Raw genomic sequence first — 18,516 nt, forward strand, 5'->3', positions numbered from 1 at the left:
TCTCTCAACAGAAAAAATCTTGCAATGGAAAATTTTGGACCAGTGTCCGTAAACTGAAAGGGTGGAAGTTGATAGTTTGTTCCTGTCCCGGTTCAGGGATGAGCTGCACCTCTCTCAGGGCTTGTCCACAGGGCGAGTTAGTGCACAGCAAGCCCGGGTGTGAATCTAGAGCACGCTAACTTGCTGCGCACTAACTTACCATGTAGACAATTTCCCTCCAGAATTAGGTAGGCCCGACTTAGCCCTGGTACCCCAGCTCTTCTGGGGCCACTAACAGTCTCTTTCTCTGCAGGCCCTGCTTCTCTGTGAGCTTCAGGCAGGGGCGGCTCGAACTTTTTTGCCGCCCCAGGCAAAAAAGAAGAGTGCCACCATGCCGTAACACCCGCCCCCCAGCACTGCGCCACGCCGGGCCGCTGAAACCCCCGCTCCCCCCCTGAGCGCCGGGCCGCCGAAACCCCCGCCCCCCCCGAGCGCCAGGCCGCCGAAACGTCCGCTCCCCCCCCCCCAGCCGCCCCACCAGGCCACTCAAACCCCCGCCCTCCCCCGAGCAGCTTGCCGCACAAACCCCCGCCCCCACGAGCGTTGCACCGGGCCGCCCAAACCCCCGTCCCCCACAAGCACCTCGCTGGTTTGCCCAAACCCCCGCGCCCGCCCCCCCAGCGCCGCGCCGGGCTGCCCAAACACTTGCACACCCCCCCCAGGCGCCGCACCGGGCCGCTCAAACCCCCGCCCCCCCGCCAGCGCCATACCGCCCAAACCCCCGCCCGCCCCTGAGCGCCATGCCGGGCCGCCCCAAGCCCCGCCCCCTACCGTTGCGCCAGGCTGCCCAAACCTCTGGAGTGCCGGGCCAGGCCGCCCAAACCTCCGGAGCACTGGGCCGGGCCGGGCCACCCAAAGCCCCAACCCCCCCAGTGTAGTGCCGCCGAAACCCCCCCCCGCGCTGCCGGCCAGAAACAACAACAACAACATAAAAACAAAAAACCCCAAACCCTCGAGCGCTGCCCAGCCGAACAAGAAAACAAAACAAAAACACTGTGAGGGCCCCCCGCACAACAAAGCCACCTAGGACTGAGTTAACTCCTTGCATCCAGCGTCAAACCACCAGGAGGAATTCAAAGAGGGCTCAAAGTTTGCCTTCTGCCTTTCGTTATTTTCCTGTTTGAATGAGATTCTGGTGATAGAAGATGTAAAGGTCCTTTTCGGCTGACGACCTCTGACCTTAACAAAGGACCCGGCGGTGCTATAAGAATGGGGCGTGTTAAGCTGGGGATGTGGTCAGCTCCTGCTGTGTCTGCCCCGCAACCTGGACGCAAACCGTATCAAGGCAGACTTCCTTCCGGGCCCTTCCCCTGTGCGAGTGTCACTCTGTGAACAGAGAGAGAGCTGTGAGGCAGGTTCCCTTAAGAAATGCAGCGTCACACCCAGACTCTGCTCATGGCAGGCAGCCATGCGGCCAGGGCAGTTACTGTGAGCGGGCTGGGAACGAAGGCGCTTGTTCCGGAAATGCTCTCCTCTTTGGAGTGAAATCGGGTCTCTTGAACGCAGGAGGCTGACAGAGCTGCCTGGGCCCAGGCACGATGCTGCGGGGCTGCTGCTGTGGGCACTTGCCTCCCCCAGCTCTGACAACACATCTCAATTGGACCTGCAACATCTTGTGCTATTGCAATCTGTGGTCCCCCCACACGGACCGGTCCATACACCATGAGCATGGCCTGCCACGCTCCCAGCCACTCCAGCACAGCTCCCACCCGCTCTGCCAATGCACTGCTGTCCGAGGTTGGAGTATCCCCTGCCAGTCCAATTCTGCTCCCTCCTCCCTGCCCCAGCTCTGCCAAAGCACCTGCCTGCTGCCTGCAGGGCCAAGTCCTTGCTAGCCCAGCGCTGTGGAAGTACAGAAAGGTCTCACTGCTACAGATATCACCATTAGCCAACAGCGGCACCTAGCGCCAGCTGCCCCTTAGTCACTGTCTAGCCAAACCTCGTTAATTCGGGGAGTGACTATTGTTGTTTGGTTATTTGCTAATTTGCAAACAACCCCCGCTCCCTCCCCCAGTAGGGTGACCAGATGTCCCGATTTTATAGGGACAGTCCCAATTTTGGGGTCTTTTTCTTACGTAGGTTTATAGGGACAGTCCCGATGTTTCACATTTGCTGTCTGGTCACCCTATCCCCCAGGAAGTTGCACACATGATAAAGATAGGCAAGGCCAACATATCCCACAATGCACTCTGTTCCTTTAGGTTGATATATGAATGTTCCACAGTGCTTTTAGCATGATCTTAGCCCTGCGAGTCCTCACTACAACCTCTGCTACTAAAACTCTGCTACCAAGCGGGACGGTTGGTGGAGACCAAAAACTGGGTCTGAGAATCATCAGGTTTGTGGATAAAGGGCAAGCGATTGTTTTGGTCAACCCGGTAGGTCGGCCACACTCTGATATTTACCTCCTGGCCGGATGGGGGCAAGTGGCACCCTGAGTAGGTCCCTCGGGAAGCATCTGGTTGACGTTCTTTCTGGAACACAGGGGTCTTCATGGCAGTAGCTGGGGCTCACAACGGGGAGGAAGAGAAAAGGAATTAATACTAATACCTCGCTGTGATATAGCACTTTTCATCCATAGATCGCTAAGCGCTTTACAGTGCAGGTCAGTGTCCCCTTTGTACAAACTCCACCCCTCCCCCAAAGTCCCCGCCCCAACTCCGCCCCTTCCCTGCCCCGGCCCTGCCCCAACTCCGCTCCTCCCGCAAAGTCCCCGCCCCAACTCCGCCCCTTCCCTGCCCCGGCCCTGCCCCAACTCCGCCCCTCCCGCAAAGTCCCCGCCCCAACTCCGCCCCCTCCCTTGAGCGCCCCGCATTCCCCCTCCTCCCTCCCAGCCACACGAAACAGCTGCCCAAGCGCTACCGGCTTCAGGGTTTGCCGGGCAGCCCCCACTGCCTCCGACAGGGCTTCGTGCCCTTGGTAAGAATGGATAGCTGCATGGAATGTAACATATGAACAGGGGGTTATATGGTGACTTTAGGGCTGTGCTCCTTAGTAGCCAAACTAAACGGGGGATGCTCTGATGGTCACACACGCTGCTTCCCTTCTCAGGTTAGTTGCTGTTTTGCATGGAAGGGGTTCTGCCTTTGTCTGGCACAAAGAAATGTCAGATTCCCAGAGTGACTGTGTGATCTTGGTTGAGTCATTTTGCCTCTTTGTGCCTCAGTTTCCCGGTCAGCAGCACAAGGCTCTGGATGCTACCACTCCTGCCAAGGGGCCTGAAGCTTCATTAATGAATGTTGGTGAAAGCCTTTCGTCCCCTCAGCTGAATGGCGGGCGGGCGGCTGTGGCGTTTGGTGCACTTGGGAGCACAGAATGTTTCTCCTGCTTTCCAGCTGGGATCTGAGCGCCAGCCTGAGCATGTCAAAGCCGCCTAGCAGATTTTTATGTCCCTCTCGCTCAATTTAGCACCTGACCGAGCTGGGCCAGGCGCTGAGGAGGACACCGGCCCTTTGCCTGGACTAAGACACGGGCTGGGGTTTAGGTCAGGTGGATCTAATGTGGGTCAGCTAAACCTGCTCCTAGTGAAGATGCAGGTAAGAGTTTTAACTCCGTTGTGGCTGGTCGAGGTGTGGCCCCCGCCCACACCCCCTTCCTCCCATCCTTGCCCCCACCCACACCCCCCTTTTTCTCACCCAGCCCTTGCCCCCATCTGCCTTCCTGACCTCCAGCCCCCTGCCCAGACCCTTTAGCTACCTGCCCTAGCTCACAAGCCCCTGAGTCGCTGCGGGAGCCTAGGGCCGCCCCCCCCCCCGCCCCCGACGAGAACCCTGCAGTAAGTCACTTAGCTGATGTCTGTGCCGGTGGGGCGCGCTCCCAGCTCCTTGCTCCGTGGCGGCAGAGGCCACGGCTCAGCCTTCAGGGGCTGTTGGTCGTAGCCGCCCTGTGCGTCCGTCTCTGGGGATGCTGCAGAGAGACGTCTTGTCATCACCTTCCTCCCGTCGATGGGTCAGAGTCCGTGTGCGTCTCTAAGCAGGTGTCTCTGCTACCGACCCTCCAGCCCTCTGGGTGGTGGCCAAGGCTTTAGGCTGGGTCCCGGCAGGGAGAAGGCTGGCTGATGTCATCAGTTCTTTCCCCGTCCCTGGTGGCTGGGTCGGGTGCGGCCACGGCACTATGGAGGGGTGGGGCTCGGCGTTGCTGTCTGGGACTCTGCTGGCATCCGGCAGGGCCTTGCTGCGGGAGCTGCAGGTTGCTCCTCCGGCCGGGCTGGGGGAGGGGAGGGAGCCTGGCAGCTCCGGTTCGGCCTGTTGGCCCCGGCGGGGAGCCTGGTGTGGATCTGGCGCGCTGGGCTGGGATGCCGTTGGCCTGGCACTGCTGGAGCTGCCAGTTCTCAGCCCTGATGCTCGTAGCGCTGGCGTTTCCCAAGCAGGGGCCCGGGCGTATCACGGTGAGTCCCAGAGCTCGTTGTCCTGGCCTCACGTGGAGATCGGGTCTGGCTGGCAAGCCGGCAGCGGGCAGGGCTTCCTAGCCGGGGGCAGGGATTGGCGTGTGTGCCCGAACCCGCTGGCAGAGTCGTCTCCGGTCTCAGCCAGCAGCTGGGCTCCCCCGGTGTGTCCTTGCCAGGCCTATCTGGCAGCCTTGCGTGGGCGCCGTATCTCTCCCCCACACTTGCTGCACTCCCGGCCCCCACGTCGCCGTCTCTTCTGGGGCGGCTCTCCCGCCCTGAGCTGCCCCAGCACCCGGTAGTAGACGCGGCAGCTGAAGCCTTCACGCAGCCCCTGCTTGACATGCTGGGTCAGGGCCTCCAGGCTGGGGAAGACTCGGCAGCAGGCCAGGCAGCGCAGGCCCTGCTCGGGGGTGAGGAGCCACTCAGGGGGCGCTCCCATCGACTGCTGCGGAGCCTCCTCTGCTGGTCCCCCAGCGTCGCTCTCTGCCTCGGGGTCCACGTCCCCCAGCTCGGGGTCCACGTCCCCCAGGTCGGACCTGGTGTGGGAGCTGCTCCGGTCCGAGCCAGCAAAACTTTCTCCTCCGATGTAATTGGCCTTAAAAATGCGGGGGCGCTTCCTAATGGCTTCAAAGCCGGCCCCAGTCTCCCAGGCCACCGAGACGCCGTTCACGACCCTGACCTGCATGTAAAAAAGGGTCTTTTCTTCTCCCTCCCCCTTGGCCTCTCTGACACGTGCCGAGCGCTTTCTCTTCATGCCGGCGCCGGGTGGATCCCCTGGGGGCTGCGCACATAGGCGGTTGGAGGCCGCAGGCTGCACACCGCGGGCGGAGGAGTGGCTGGTGACGGATGTGGCCGTGGAGGTCTTCTGGCTTGGGTCCCTGGGGCCTGCAGAGGCAGAGACCGTCTCCTCCGCCGTTTCCCCAGGAACGGGGCTCCCAGCAGAGACCCCCTGACGAGGGGGCGACTCCCCTGATCTCTGTGACTCTGAAAGCAGAATGAAAGCCCAACTCCTGCGGCCATCGCCCCCAGCGGCGCATCCCCCTCCGGCTCCCAGCCCTGTGTCCCAGGCCCAAAGGTGCCCCCCATGGGTAAGGGAAAGGGGTGAGTAAGGGAACTCCCTGAGTACGAATATCAGGGGAGCGACCAGTCAGGGATCTGACACGCTGTGCCCAGGGAAGGGCCAGAGCCCCCTCGCTTATTGGCAACTAGGTTGGACAGAGCCCTAGACAACGTCCTGTCGGTGCCGATGCTGCCCTGGTTCTGGGGGGGGGAATGGACACTCTGCCCCATTGGTCTGCCCCAGCCTGACATCTATGACCGTGGCATGGTTACCAGGAGCAGCCTGAGACCTGGCTGTGCCCATCTCCAAAGCCCCTGGCTTAGGCTCGTTACCCCAAGGGCCCAGGACTCTGCACTGGCGTCTCTACATGGAAGAGCCATTTCGTGCCCCCAGATATCTCCTCTTCCTGGTGTCTCCTTCACCCCTGGGGGGGGTGGGTGTCTGTGTCTCCCCCTTCCTCTTTTCCATTTAACCATTTAGAGGGCTCTGTCTCTCCCCACTTGGAGTCTGTTTTCCCCACTGTGCCCTGGTGGAGTCTCTGTTTCTCTCCCCCTCCCCCTCTGAGACCTCCCTGGGCCAGGCAGAGAGAGAATTCGAGTTCATCCTTGACCTAGGACCCCTGCCAGCCTCTCCCCCGAGTGTCCTGTGGGCCCAGGGAACGTCCTGCTCACCTGACCCCTCCTGGGCAGCTCCAGGATTCGTCTCTGGGGCGTCAGCAGGAAGCCCCTGGCTGTGCGCCATGGTCCTGGCTCTGGGGACTTGGGCCAAGGCTGGTGCCTGTCACAGTCCTCGAAACCTCCTGGATTCTCTGTCCCAGCACCAGCCAGAAGGTCTGGGTCTCTGCTGGGGAAGGGATGGCGGTTCTGGTCCAATTCTCTAGCTAAATCTCCAGATCTCACAGTGCAGGCAGCAGAGACAGGATCACGATTGACCTGAGCCAAGGGTTTGATCCAAGGGGCACCAGACGGTTGTGGTTTAAATCGTCCTGGAATGTTCTGGTCCCAACGGCATCAGGCTGTTTGGATCCAAACGGCTCAGAAGTTCTGAGCTGGGTGAGGTCATTGCCAGCTGGGATGACACTGCTCAGTTCTGTGCGAGCTGCTCTCGGGTCCAGTCGACCCTCCTCGAGTCCCGTCCAGGGAGGGCCGAGTTCATGAGGTCCCAGCCAAACCACTCAGCTGGGTCTATGCTGCACAAGGCCCGGGCGGGCCCATCCGGGGTCCGATCAGGGAGGGTGGAGCCATAGCCTCTGGCTTTGTGCTGGCACAGACTGACGAGCAGGACCATTCATATTCCTGTTGATTTGCGTTACGGTAGCGCCAAGAGGCCCCGTCGGGACCAGGGCCATTGCTGGGTGCTGCCCACACCAGAAGGGCTGCCAGTCTAAACAGACAAATGGAAATAGACAGAGAGTCTGAACCCATCACACCGTACACAGCCCGGCCCCAGCACAGAGCTCCTTTGAGATGCCTTCCCCAGCCCGTTTTAATCCTCCAAACCACCACTCCCTGCTGCCCACGGGCCCCAGGCAGGCCTCCTTGCTGTGCCGCCATTCACCCCACCCTGACCCCACAAATAGAGCTGCAGGCTCCATGTGGGGAGGAAGAGATGGGGGGCAAGCGTACCCTGGTCAGGAGTGTCTAATGGTGGCTCCTGGCTGCTTTTCTTCCTCCCCCTGGAGGTCTCTGAGGCCCCCACCAGGATCTAGCTGTTCCCTAAAGAGACACCAAATCAACAAAGGCCTCTCAAGGCTTAACTCATGCCAACCCCAGCCAATGCCGCGTAACTGTGCCACCTGCACCCAACCCCACCTCCAATTCCGGTCCCAAGGGACCTGAACCCATGTTCAGAAGTGTGATGCCCACCAGTGGGTCCTCCCACCCCGATACACCTGCCCCCCTGTCCCTGAGCTCCCCAGCCCTGGGCACTCTGGCCCATGGATGGCCCCATCGCCAACAGAGGCACCAAGGTCTCCCCAGTCTCTGGGACATTAATACTGAATCTTTTGCTCTGTGGAGATTCTCTCCTTGCAATTCCCATCCAGCCCTGTAGTAAGTCAGGGAATGGAGGTGGTTCTGAGTGGAAAGTGCCAGAATAAATGCTCTGGGTAAGAAGTCAGTGATGCACATCGCAGCCCCTTTCTCGTAGCTGATGGCTAAGAGCTGTGGCATCGCGGTATCAGCCACATGTAGGGCAGGCGCTTGGGGGCCACCAGCTGGTGTGTAGACACTTTCTGGTGTGAAGCTGGGCGAGAGCTCCCGCCCCCCAGGCTACACTGAAAAAATCTGATTGGCTGGGAGAGTGCCACTCAAACACACAGCATTAACTCTGACCCTGGGAGGTTGACCGAATGGTGTGGGGCAGCCTGGGAAATTTGGAAAGAAAACAGAGAAGCTGCAGGACAGGAGCCCCGAGCTGGGGCAGGATGGGAGCTGCTGGCAGGAGAGCCGGCTGCTGGCAAAAGGGGATTTGTGTAAACTCTCAGCCTTCAGCCCCATCCCACTGCCAGGCTGTCTCTCCATTCACATCCTAGTATTTCAGGGCGGGATAGTTGGTCACCTGCTCCTTGATACGTTGCAGGCTACATCATGCTAAAGTGCCCATGTCCAGCCTGCAGCTTTGTCCCGTAGTCGTCTCGGGCTCACGTATATATCCGAGGCGTGGAAGAAATGTTGACAGATCCATAAAACTTCTAGTTCTCTCTGAACTGATTGAATATCTTCAGGTGTTGGCATCTGCTGCTGACGTACGCCATGCGCATCGGCCTGGTGTATTTCTAGCAGTGGAAAGGTTTCTGCTTGCGTGTGGCAGGTGGGGGGCGGGTTCTGCTCCTTGCCAATTCCTGCATCTGTTGGGAAAATCAATGGTGTCTTTCAAACTGATGGGTCCTGCCAGGTTTCTAGGTGTCTTTGAGCAGTGTCCTCGTCCTGACAAAGCAGGTGCCATGTGGGTCTGTCTGGTAGATTTCTGTGCATGGGTGGGGGGTATAAGCTGGTGGGGGGCTCAGCTCGGATCAGTGGCCTGGGGCTTGGGGCCGCTGGCGCAGGGTGGCCAGGGGCTCCTCTGTCCGCGCTGGGGGGTGGGGCCTGTGAAAGTGAAATGAATTCTATTAAAGAAATAGACTGAATTAAAGAATGCTGTATGTACCTTTAAGTAGAAATGAGAAATGCTGCGATCCAGGTGTCAGGAAAGCAGACATTAAGATAGAACAATTGCTCCACTTAAGGGCAATTGGTGAAGCATTAGCCTTAGATGAATAAGCGTTAGTAAGGAAGCAGGATATGCATATTGTGCCCCAGGTAAATTTTTACAATTTTGCTCTCTTTGTCCCTTTGTTTAGTTCACTCCCTATTATCGGTATAAATAAGAGTGTTTGGGTCTTGCATAGGGGCTCACATTATCTGAATGTATTAGCAAAGCGCTGTGCTAATAAACAGAATGGTCTGACAAATTGTGAGTCCTCAGTCTGACTTTGACAATTTGGAGGTCCCACTGAGATGTCAACCGTCTTCACTGGGGCCGTGTGATTCCTGACCGTTTCTGTAGGACGACCGTGGCAGCCGGCACCTGGGCATTTTGCCCAAGGGGCCCTCCTCCTGAATGGAAGGGCGCACGACCACAGTGAAGTCTACGCCATTGAACCTGTTGGTTCCCACTCTGTTCTGGTAGGGATCCCGGGATCTGACATCAGGAATCTGGTCAGGTAATTATTTCTGTGTTTTATCTGGATTGAGGACTGTCCTGTCTCTGTGTCTATCAGTCCTCCCATGGAGTGTTTGAGTCTGGATGCCGTCTCCGTCCGGGTATCGGCCAACCAAGGGGTTCCTGTCCCCACGGTCTGAGTGAGTGAAATCTTCACAATCGCAGGTGCACAACACCTTTGGTAAAACCCTTGGTGTGAAGGCAAGGGCGATTGAGGCAGTAGCCTGTGGGCTCCTTTTGTGTGTTGCACCGGGCATCGCTCTGACCAACCCGAATTTCCTTCTTGTGTGATTGGTGTGTGTGAAGTCCTCCTGTATGGGTAACCAGATGTCTAAGTCGGGAAAGTTCCCTAAAGGAACGCCGGCTCATTTTCTGTATTTTAGGAAGGGTCCGGACTCCTGTAAATTTCTGGAGAAATGGTCTAGGCTAACTCAGGGAGATCGCAAAACTCAGTGGCCACTGTTAGGATCTTGGGACAAGGACCGAGTGGACGTCTTAAAAGACAAACTCGGCTAAAGGAGAGGTTGATTGTTTCATGCAATGGTGGGAAGAGGCAAATCGTAGGTGGACAGAATTGAAACTCGCCTCTCTCAAAGATTCAAATAATAAGTTAAAAGCTTTATTAAAAGCCTCCTCTCCCACCACCAGACCGAGCGCTCCCCTTTACCCTGTTCTCCAAAAACAAAACAAAACAAAAATAACACCCTGGATCGATCCCAACCCCCTTCATACTCCCATCTCATTGGGAAAAGAAAGAAAGAAGAAAAAAAGCCCCTTGTTCTGTTCCCCTTTGTTGTCTGCCTCAGAAACTGATTCGTTACTGTTCCACTACCGGTTCAGCAGGGAGGGTGGGCTCCTCGGCTGGCCCCCATCCTTCCTGGTCCCTTTCCTTGCACGTTTCTTTCGGAATTGTGAGGTGAGCACAATATCCCTCACAAAAACGCTTCATTGGAAAAAGCAGGATCGGGCCCAGACAAGCAACAGATAAAGAAACTGAAACAGGTTGGAAGCCCTAAGGGCATAGTGTCAGGAGTAAGAAAAGGCATGAATCCCTGGAACAATACTTAAAATGGTGAAATCTGCGTTGGTAAAGGTGTCATTTTGGGAGATAAACAAGTGATTTAAGGAAAGAGAGTGAAAAGTTAACAGAGGCTGGAAAGAATTAAGCAGTTAAACCTTGTAAAAAGGTTAAGGACCATGTTTTTAAAAAAATAAAATAATAAAAAAAAATCTTGCTTTCTTTGCAGCCATTCTGAAGGGAAAATGGGCCCTTTTCCAAAAGAATGTCTGTAAATAATCCAGATAAAGAGAGACTCTGGTTGAAATCATTTGACTATGGACAATTTAGTCAAATTTGCTAAAACATGGGGTGGGGGGGGGTCTACTGGAACTTAACTGACCCAAATGAAGAAAGGGAATATCATCTATATACAGCTATGGAAAACCAGCGTAGTGTAGAAGGAATGTTAAGGAAAAGAAAATGTGTATGTATCTATCTGTGGAAATATGTGAGGTTCTAAGAACCTAAACCAACTCACCTGGTTTGTAAAACTCCTGCTTTGTAGGTTTAAGATAAATTGGTTTTGTTTTATTTTGAATAATGCCACTAAAAATCCATTTGACTCTTGAATTCAAAGTTGCAAAACTGACAAGACCTTTTTGCCAGACACAGGTAGTCAGCGTTGTTTGGCTTTGGGATTTGGCATTTAACCCTTACGGGGTAACTTGATTCTTTTACAAAATGTAAAATGTTTTTAAATAAAGACCACGTCATGGCTGCAGCAGGGCCGTCAAAATCAGGCGACTAGGGAGAGATTCTGGATTCTTTTTTGTTTGTTTGTTTTTGTAACAAAATAGCAGATGAGAGCTGTAGTAAAAGAATAAAGACAGTGCCCCTCTGACGCAAGAGCAGGGGTGTGGTGCACAAAACAAAAAGAAGCAATGTTAGAAACACTGAGCCTTGGGATGGCTGTGTGTAATCAGACTGTCACTTTGATAAGGGTACATGATTGATATGTAGCGCCCTCCATGGGACAGTCCCAGCAGGTCATGGGGTCCTGTGGGACACTGGGGTCATCAGCATTGGGCTCTGTGCACGGGCACCGGCTCTGGGGCACCAGCACCCCCACTTCCACAGAAGACTGTCTTCAGCACCCCTTTCAAGGGGTTTGTGGGACGATAGCGCTGCATGGAGGAGGGGCAAACCCCATGCACAGAGGTGCCTGTCCCTGTGGAGAAGTGGGGGCATGACTGACCCAATGTTGGCCGGGAAGTGCTAGCCACAGGAGCGTAGCTGGGGGGAGCAGAGAGCTCACTCAGCATCGGGGCTGGAATTGTGCCGGAACACTCCGGAACGCCATTCTAGCACCTTCTGGAGGAGCTGCAATGGCAGTTGGGTGCTGCCAGTATCACTTAGCGGTGGACTTGGAGCATGTTCCAGTACTTTTTTTTTTTTTTTGAAAGGACTGGAGCACTCCTCAGTATGTAGCAGCCTCATGCCCACGTTCCTGAGCCCAAGGCCTGCAGACAACCCGAGGGACTTGGACCCCAGCCCAGAGAATGCCCTGGAGCGGTGAGGAACATGCTTTTAGTGTTGATTGTTCTTTATGATCTGCACTCTCCTGTGCTCTACGTGATGAAGTATAAAAGTGCATTAATGTGTTAGAGTCTCAGGAAAGTGTCTTGCTCTTCACCACTACTGCCTGCCCCCGAGGGGTTCAATGCTAAAACTGACGCATCACACCTTTTGGAGTTCTGGGAGAGAGGTGTGTTTAAATATCAGGAACTCAGGGGGGTCAGGGATGCAACCAGAGGGACTAGGTAGCTGGATAGCAGCTTCCAACATGCACTGAAGTCTGTGCCCTAAGGGTGGGCCCAGGGACCCCGAGATTGGGGCAGTGGTTGGATTCTGTTCTTTATCCCAGGGATAAAGAGTTCATAGGCTGGAATGCCCCTCACAGCAATGTTAGCGGGTGGCCAGCAGGGGGCACTTACAAGGACATGACACGGGTCCTTCATGATAGTACTTTGTACGTATGCTTCTCTCTGAGCATCTTGAAGCATTTGGCAGCGGGTGGCGCCGTTTTGTGTGTGTTCGCTCCCCCTGCTCCTAGAACCTGGCTACGCCCCTGCTAGCCAGGTCCCCAGTCCACGGCTCTGCTCCCCTGGAGAGACTGACCAGCAGAGCAGCAGACTCTGAGAGCCCCATCCCTGCCTCTCCGCAGCATTGCCGCCACCGGCCAGCTCAGCTCCTCCAGCACAGGGTCACTAGCTGCCCACTGGCTTCTCCTGGAGGAGGAGGCTGCCAGGAACAATGGCTTAGGGCAGCAGATTGTTCCCCTAGAGGCACATGGACGTAGTAGACAGCCCCCACCTAGTGTGGGGGAGGGACAGGGTCCTGGCTGTACCCGCTGGTCTGCAGAGGGGCACTGTGGGCACTGGATGGTGCAGGGAGCGTGCTGCGTGCCAGGCTGTTTAGGAGGGGTTTGCTTCCGGCATCACAGCCCCGCACAGCTCCGACCCAGCACAGGGCCCAAATGGCAGGACCCAGCCGGTGGCAATGGTAAAAATGAATCTCAGCCTAAGCGCAAGGTGCTTTGGGCAACAGGTTCAAGGCAACAATACAATGGCGCCAGCGCCCTCTAGTGACTGCCTGTGTAAATACAGCGCGTCTGCTGGCATTGCTGCCTCCCAGAGGCAATGACCTCTGACACTGGTGGTACAAATTCTTTCCGGGCCTGCTGCCTTTGTGGTCCGTATGCACCAGCCGTTAGCTGTGAGGGCACGAGCTGTCTGGGGCTTTTCCGCTCCCCCAGTCACCAATACGTTTTTGCAAGGAGTGTGTTTAAGTCGCAATGGGTCGGGATTTACGTTCATGTCAGGATCCTGGTTTCTGAACTTCCTTAACTCTGTCTAAGCCAGGGAAAGTTTGCAAACACTTCACACCAGCACCGGGCCAGCCCCATGGGTCATAGCGGCCGTGGGAGCTTGAGGGTAGGTGGGCTGCTGGCTTTTTTTAGACACCGTGTTAGCTGTCCCTGCTCAGAGTAGGTATCATGGATCGGGCGCTTCAAACAGCGTCCACAGCTGACGTCCGAGAGAGGTAGATCAGAGCAGTGCCAATGTAATGGACGGGGCACCATTGGTAGGGACTTGAGACTCTGGATCTAAAAGCAGGATCGGCCGCTGCTCATGTTAAAGGACCAGCTGTGTGAACCCAAGCGCTGGAGGGGACGCAAACCGCTGTCTATGGCCTGGCCACTAGAAGGGTACAGACACCATGTGACCGTGGGTTACGGTAGCAATAGTGCAGACAAGGCTGCAGTGGGACGGGCACCGGCAGGGTTTGTGGCGCACAGCCCTGCAGCCAAGCCATGAAGGGGGCGGTTCAGCTCAAAGTGGCAATGGCTTTTTTAACCCTTTAAAGAAGATCCCCGGGGCAGCCGTGCAATGACGTAGTGTAAGAACATCGCTGGGACGCGGGATCGTAACAGGGGAATGCTTAGGTGAGAATCCAACTGAAGACGTCACCAGAGGGTCTATTCGTTTACAAAACCAGTGTCACAGCACGGGCAGCTCGTGATTTTGGTGTTTTTGCTTAAAGCCCCAGGACCCAGACTCCTGTGATCCCAGGGGACTCTCGGCTGTCGTTTTTCTTTGAAACGTGACCCCTCGAGGTTCAAAAAGCAGAAGGGAAATAAAAGACAGCGGGGGTGGGCCTAGGTCAGCGCTCCAGCCTGGGACACAGGGAGACTGGCTTCAGGCCCCTGCACTGCCGCAGACTCCCTGTGGGACCTAATTTCCATTGAGTCTAAACACCTTTGAGCGTCTGGGCCTTAGTCTCTCTGAGCCTCAGCTCCCCAGCTGTCCAATGGGGATACCAGCCCTGCCGCACGAGGTGCTGTGAGGGTAAATACTGTAGAGACTGGGGGATGCTCCAACACTACGGGATGGGAGACAGGTGTAACTTTAGGGAAAAAATCTCGTGGTTTTGAAGCCAGGCTGACTAGTGGTGCTCGAATGCCTGGGCTGAGCCATGCTGCAGTCACAGCCCCATCTACTGTTAGGGTTAGAAAACCTGTCTCAGCACCTCTGTAAACTGTTACCCCTACAGCTAATCTCTGTCATGCTGCCTGCCGGGCCCCAAGAGCGTGCGTACCAACGCCAGGGCACAAACCCCAAACTGGCTGTGAGGTCTCCACTTAGATTTCACCAACCAATCATCAAGTGCAAACTCCTCAAGCACTAAAAAAGCCTAACCATGGAGTCACAGACAGTCCCCGTGGGTACTCCAATCTGTCTTGCCACGCAGGTGAGCTACCCTTGTGATAGATGGTCCCTTACACCAAGAATCACAGCAATATTCCGTAAAAAGCAACAGAGAGTCCTGTGGTGCCTTTAAGACTAACAGATGTATTGGAGCATAAGCTTTCGTGGGTGAATACCCACTTCGTCAGACGCAGCAATATTCAGGCTAATCCCAGTCCCAAAGGATCAGTCACTTACCCCAGGTCAATTGTACCTTAAATCTCATACCAAAGACAACATTTGTAGACAATCCTATAATAAACTATATAGGGATTTATTAACAGGAAAAGGAAACTAGAGTGTTATTTACAAGGTTAAAGCAGGTAAACATACACGCACAAATGAGTTACAATCTTAAGTTTCAAAAGGTAATAGAAGTCTATAATAAGCAAGCTCTATATGTCCTTTAAGACTAAGCAACTGGGGATCTCTTGCTTGTGCCTAACAAACCTTGCCCCCCAGACTCCAAGCAGCACAAAGATAATCAGCGCCTCCTTGTTAGGGGTTTTATCCTCCTCCTCTCATGTGCTCTGAGCTGCAACCTCAACTGATGTGAGGAATCCAATTGCATGACTCATCTTCATTGGGGGGCGGGAAGAGCAGAGCAACAAAGTCTTTTGTCCTTTGTCCACAATAGTCCATCTGGTGTCCATGGGCCTTTCTTGCTAAGCAGGATGTAACACCTTCAGTTGCAGATCCGTCCATCACACGAGTTAATCTCTCTCTCCAGTCGGGTGATTTATACAGTTACAGAGGCTTACAATATAACTGCTCAAATACTACCTTGCCATATAGGATACAGATGTTATACATTAGATTAAAGCTGCAGCAACTCACATGCATTTAATGCAGTCTAAACGCTAAACACATTCTTATAATTCGAATAACTGTTTTAACAACACTAATACACAGGGGAGCAAGACTGTTTCCAGCTCTGTATTTGGCTGTCTTCAGCGGAGACAGGGGGACCTTGGCATGAGCTGGCACCTGGTCTGCTAGCGTCATAATCTCACGCGGCACCTGCCGAGAGCAGCAGGCTCTCAAGAGAAGCCAGAGCTCGGATGAGAAATGCAGGAGTGTAGCAGAGACAGCCTGCCCTTATAAGAGGACAGTGGGCCAGGAGCAGACTGACTCTCTCTGCCTCCAGGGAGGCCGGGCCGGGGGGGGCCTACCTAGAGGTGCCTAGAGTGAGGCAGGGCTGGGGAAAGGCCAGAGGGGCTGGGGAGCTCCAGGCTGACAACTCCCCAGGCTGCAGGGCCTTGTCCAAGGCTAGGGTTACCATACTTAAGGTTTTAAAAAAGAGGATACTCCACGGGGCCTTGGCCCCGCTCCTTCCCCTCCCCAACTCCACCCGTCCCTCAAAGTCCCTACCCCAACTCCGCCCCTTCCCTGCCCCAACTCCGCCCCTCCCGCAAAGTCCCCACCCCAACTCTGCCCCCTCCCTTGAGCGCCCCGCATTCCCCCTCCTCCCTCCCAGCCACACGAAACAGCTGCCCGAGCGCTACTGGCTTCACGGTTTGCCGGGCAGCCCCCAGACCTCCAGACCCACTGCGCCCCCGGCCGGGCACTTCCCCAGCGCAGCCGGAGTCCGGGAGGGGAAGCGCCCGGCCGGGGGCAGGGTCTGGAGGTCTGGGGGCTGCCCGGCAAACCGTGAAGCCGGTAGCACTCGGGCAACTCCGCTCTTCAGCTGCACAGAGCTGAGGAGTCAGGGAGCAGCAGCAGTAGCCGGAGCCTGCTCTAGGGTAAGCCGGGGATGCCGGCAAAGCTGGGAGTATTTTTCCCGGACACGTTTGGCTTTTTGGAAATTCCCCCCGGATGGGGGTTTGATTACCAAAAAACCGGACATGTCCGGGAAAAACCGGACGAATGGTAACCCTATCCAAGGCCCCATAGAGGCACTGGGTTGCAGAGAGAGGCAGCAGGTCCAGACCTGACCTTGCCTATGATGAGTGGCTGACACTGCAGCCCGCCCCAGGGCGCGGGGGCTAGTCGGTGACTGGCAGTAGCCCAGAGTGAGGCAGGGTGGGGATTAGAGGGATGGGGGTTCCCCAGAGAGGGGAGACCCAGAGGCAGAGTGTGGGGGCATTGCCAGGGGGCAGCACCCCAGATAAAAGGGCACCGGGGTCTGGGAGGGACACGGGGCCAGCGGTAAGGCGGATCACTGGCCTGCAGAGGGCGCTCCGGAGGCTGGCGAGGTAATTGCCTGAGATGACCAGCAGGAGGTGCCGCAGGGGTGAATCCCACATTGCTACACCCCCCAAACAGTGCAGGTGAAAATGGATTTTTTTGCTACAAAAAGGCCATTTTCTCTCAACAGAAAAAATCTTGCAATGGAAAATTTTGGCCCAGTGTCCGTAAACTGAAAGGGTGGAAGTTGATGGTTTGTTCCTGTCCCGGTTCAGGGATGAGCTGCACCTCTCTCAGGGCTTGTCCACAGGGCGAGTTAGTGCACAGCAAGCCCGGGTGTGAATCTAGAGCACGCTAACTTGCTGCGCACTAACTGACCATGTAGACAATTTCCCTCCAGAATTAGGTAGGCCCGACTTAGCCCTCGTACCCCAGCTCTTCTGGGGCCACTAACAGTCTCTTTCTCTGCAGGCCCTGCGTCTCCGTGAGCTTCAGGCAGGGCCGGCTCGAAAATTTTGCCGCCCCAGACAAAAAAGAAGAGCGCCGCCATGCCGTAACACCCCCCGCCCCCAGCACTGCGCTGGGCCGCCCAAACCCAGCCCCCCCGAGCGCCACGCCGCCCAACGCCCCCCCCGCCGAGCGCTACGCTGGGCCGCCGAAACACCCGCTCCCCCCGCGAGCACCGGGCCGCCAAAACCCCCACCCCCCACGAGCGCCGGGCCGGGCCGCCCAAACCCCCGCGCCCCCCCCCAGCGCCACGCCACCCATACCCCCGCCTGCGCCATGCCGGGCCTCCCAAACCCCCGCCCCCCCCGAGTGCCTCACTGGGTTGCCCAAACCCCCGTGCCCCACCCCCAGTGCCGCGCTGGGCCGCCCAAACCCCCATGTCCCCCACCCCGCCAGCCGCCGCACCAGGCCGCTCAAACCTCCGCCCCCCCGCAGCGCCGTGCCGCCCAACCCCGCCCCCCGCGCTGCCCGACCGAAACACCACCAACAGCTTAAAAACAAAAAAAACCAAACCCTCGAGCGCCGCCCCACTAAACAAAAAAACAAAACAAAAACCCCTCGAGCGCCTACCCAGACAAACAAAAAAACAAAACAAAAACACTGTGAGGGCCCCCCGCACAACAAAACCACCTAGGACTGAGTTAACTCCTTGCATCCATGTGGCAGATTTCATGATTGCAATCAAATAGACAATTCATGAAAAAAATCCACATATCTCCTCTGTTCTTCACTGTCCCACAGAACTAACCTCCCTTCTTCCCTTCTGTGCATGCAGCGTATCACAAATGAGTTCCAGAGACCACTGGGTATAGACAATGTCTCTACCAGTTGGAGTGATGCTTTGATATCACGCTAACGTTAGCTTTTTCCATGGGCTCTGATTTCAGCCCATGAGCATGTGTGGTTTGCATCTAGGAAGACACTAGCTCTGTCTGTTGGAGTCCCCAGCACAACTGGCCCCAGGCCTGGCTGGCCTCTAGGCACCAATGCAGTGGCATATGGAATTATGGGGCCTGGTCCTGAAAGGTTTCTGAGTGCCGTTAAGTGCCCTCAGCACGTCACAGGATTGGGCCCCTACTGAAGAATGGAGAATTGTTGCCTTCAGTGTGACTGCTTTGCGTCAAACCACCAGGAGGAATTCAAAGAGGGCTCAAAGTTTGCCTTCTGCCTTTCGTTGTTTTCCTGTTTGAATGAGATCTTGTGATAGAAGATGTGAAGCTCCTTTTCGGCTGCCGACGTCTGACCTTAACAAAGGACTCATAGCTGCTATAAGAATGGGGAGTGTTAAGCTGGGGATGTGGTCAGCTCCTGCTGTGTCTGCCCCGCAACCTGGACGCAAACGGTATCAAGGCAGACTTCCTTCCGGGCCCTTCCCCTGTGCGAGTGT

At 56.1% G+C, this 18,516-nt stretch overlaps 1 protein-coding gene across 1 annotated transcript; it reads right to left on the reverse strand.

Annotated features, from left to right (window-relative positions):
* Positions 1-4,604: 4,604 nt before the first annotated feature.
* LOC135976644 (protein FAM170B-like) lies at positions 4,605-6,227 on the reverse strand. Its single transcript, XM_065573514.1, has 2 exons — positions 6,158-6,227; positions 4,605-5,410 (listed from the first exon to the last, which is right to left on the reverse strand). Exons 1-2 carry the CDS (start codon positions 6,225-6,227, stop codon positions 4,605-4,607), a joined length of 876 nt encoding a protein of 291 aa, XP_065429586.1.
* Positions 6,228-18,516: the final 12,289 nt, after the last annotated feature.

The sequence above is a fragment of the Chrysemys picta genome, chromosome 19 (assembly GCF_011386835.1).
Source record: "Chrysemys picta bellii isolate R12L10 chromosome 19, ASM1138683v2, whole genome shotgun sequence".
Lineage (NCBI taxonomy): Eukaryota > Metazoa > Chordata > Testudines > Emydidae > Chrysemys > Chrysemys picta.

Bases quoted from the DNA above. Each gene is read 5' to 3' on its own strand.
- LOC135976644 (XM_065573514.1), bottom strand. From the start codon at position 6,227: ATGGCGCACAGCCAGGGGCTTCCTGCTGACGCCCCAGAGACGAATCCT. The intron at 5,411-6,157 runs GTGAGCAGGACG...TTCTGCTTTCAG, and splicing joins AGCTGCCCAGGAGGGGTCAG to AGTCACAGAGATCAGGGGAG.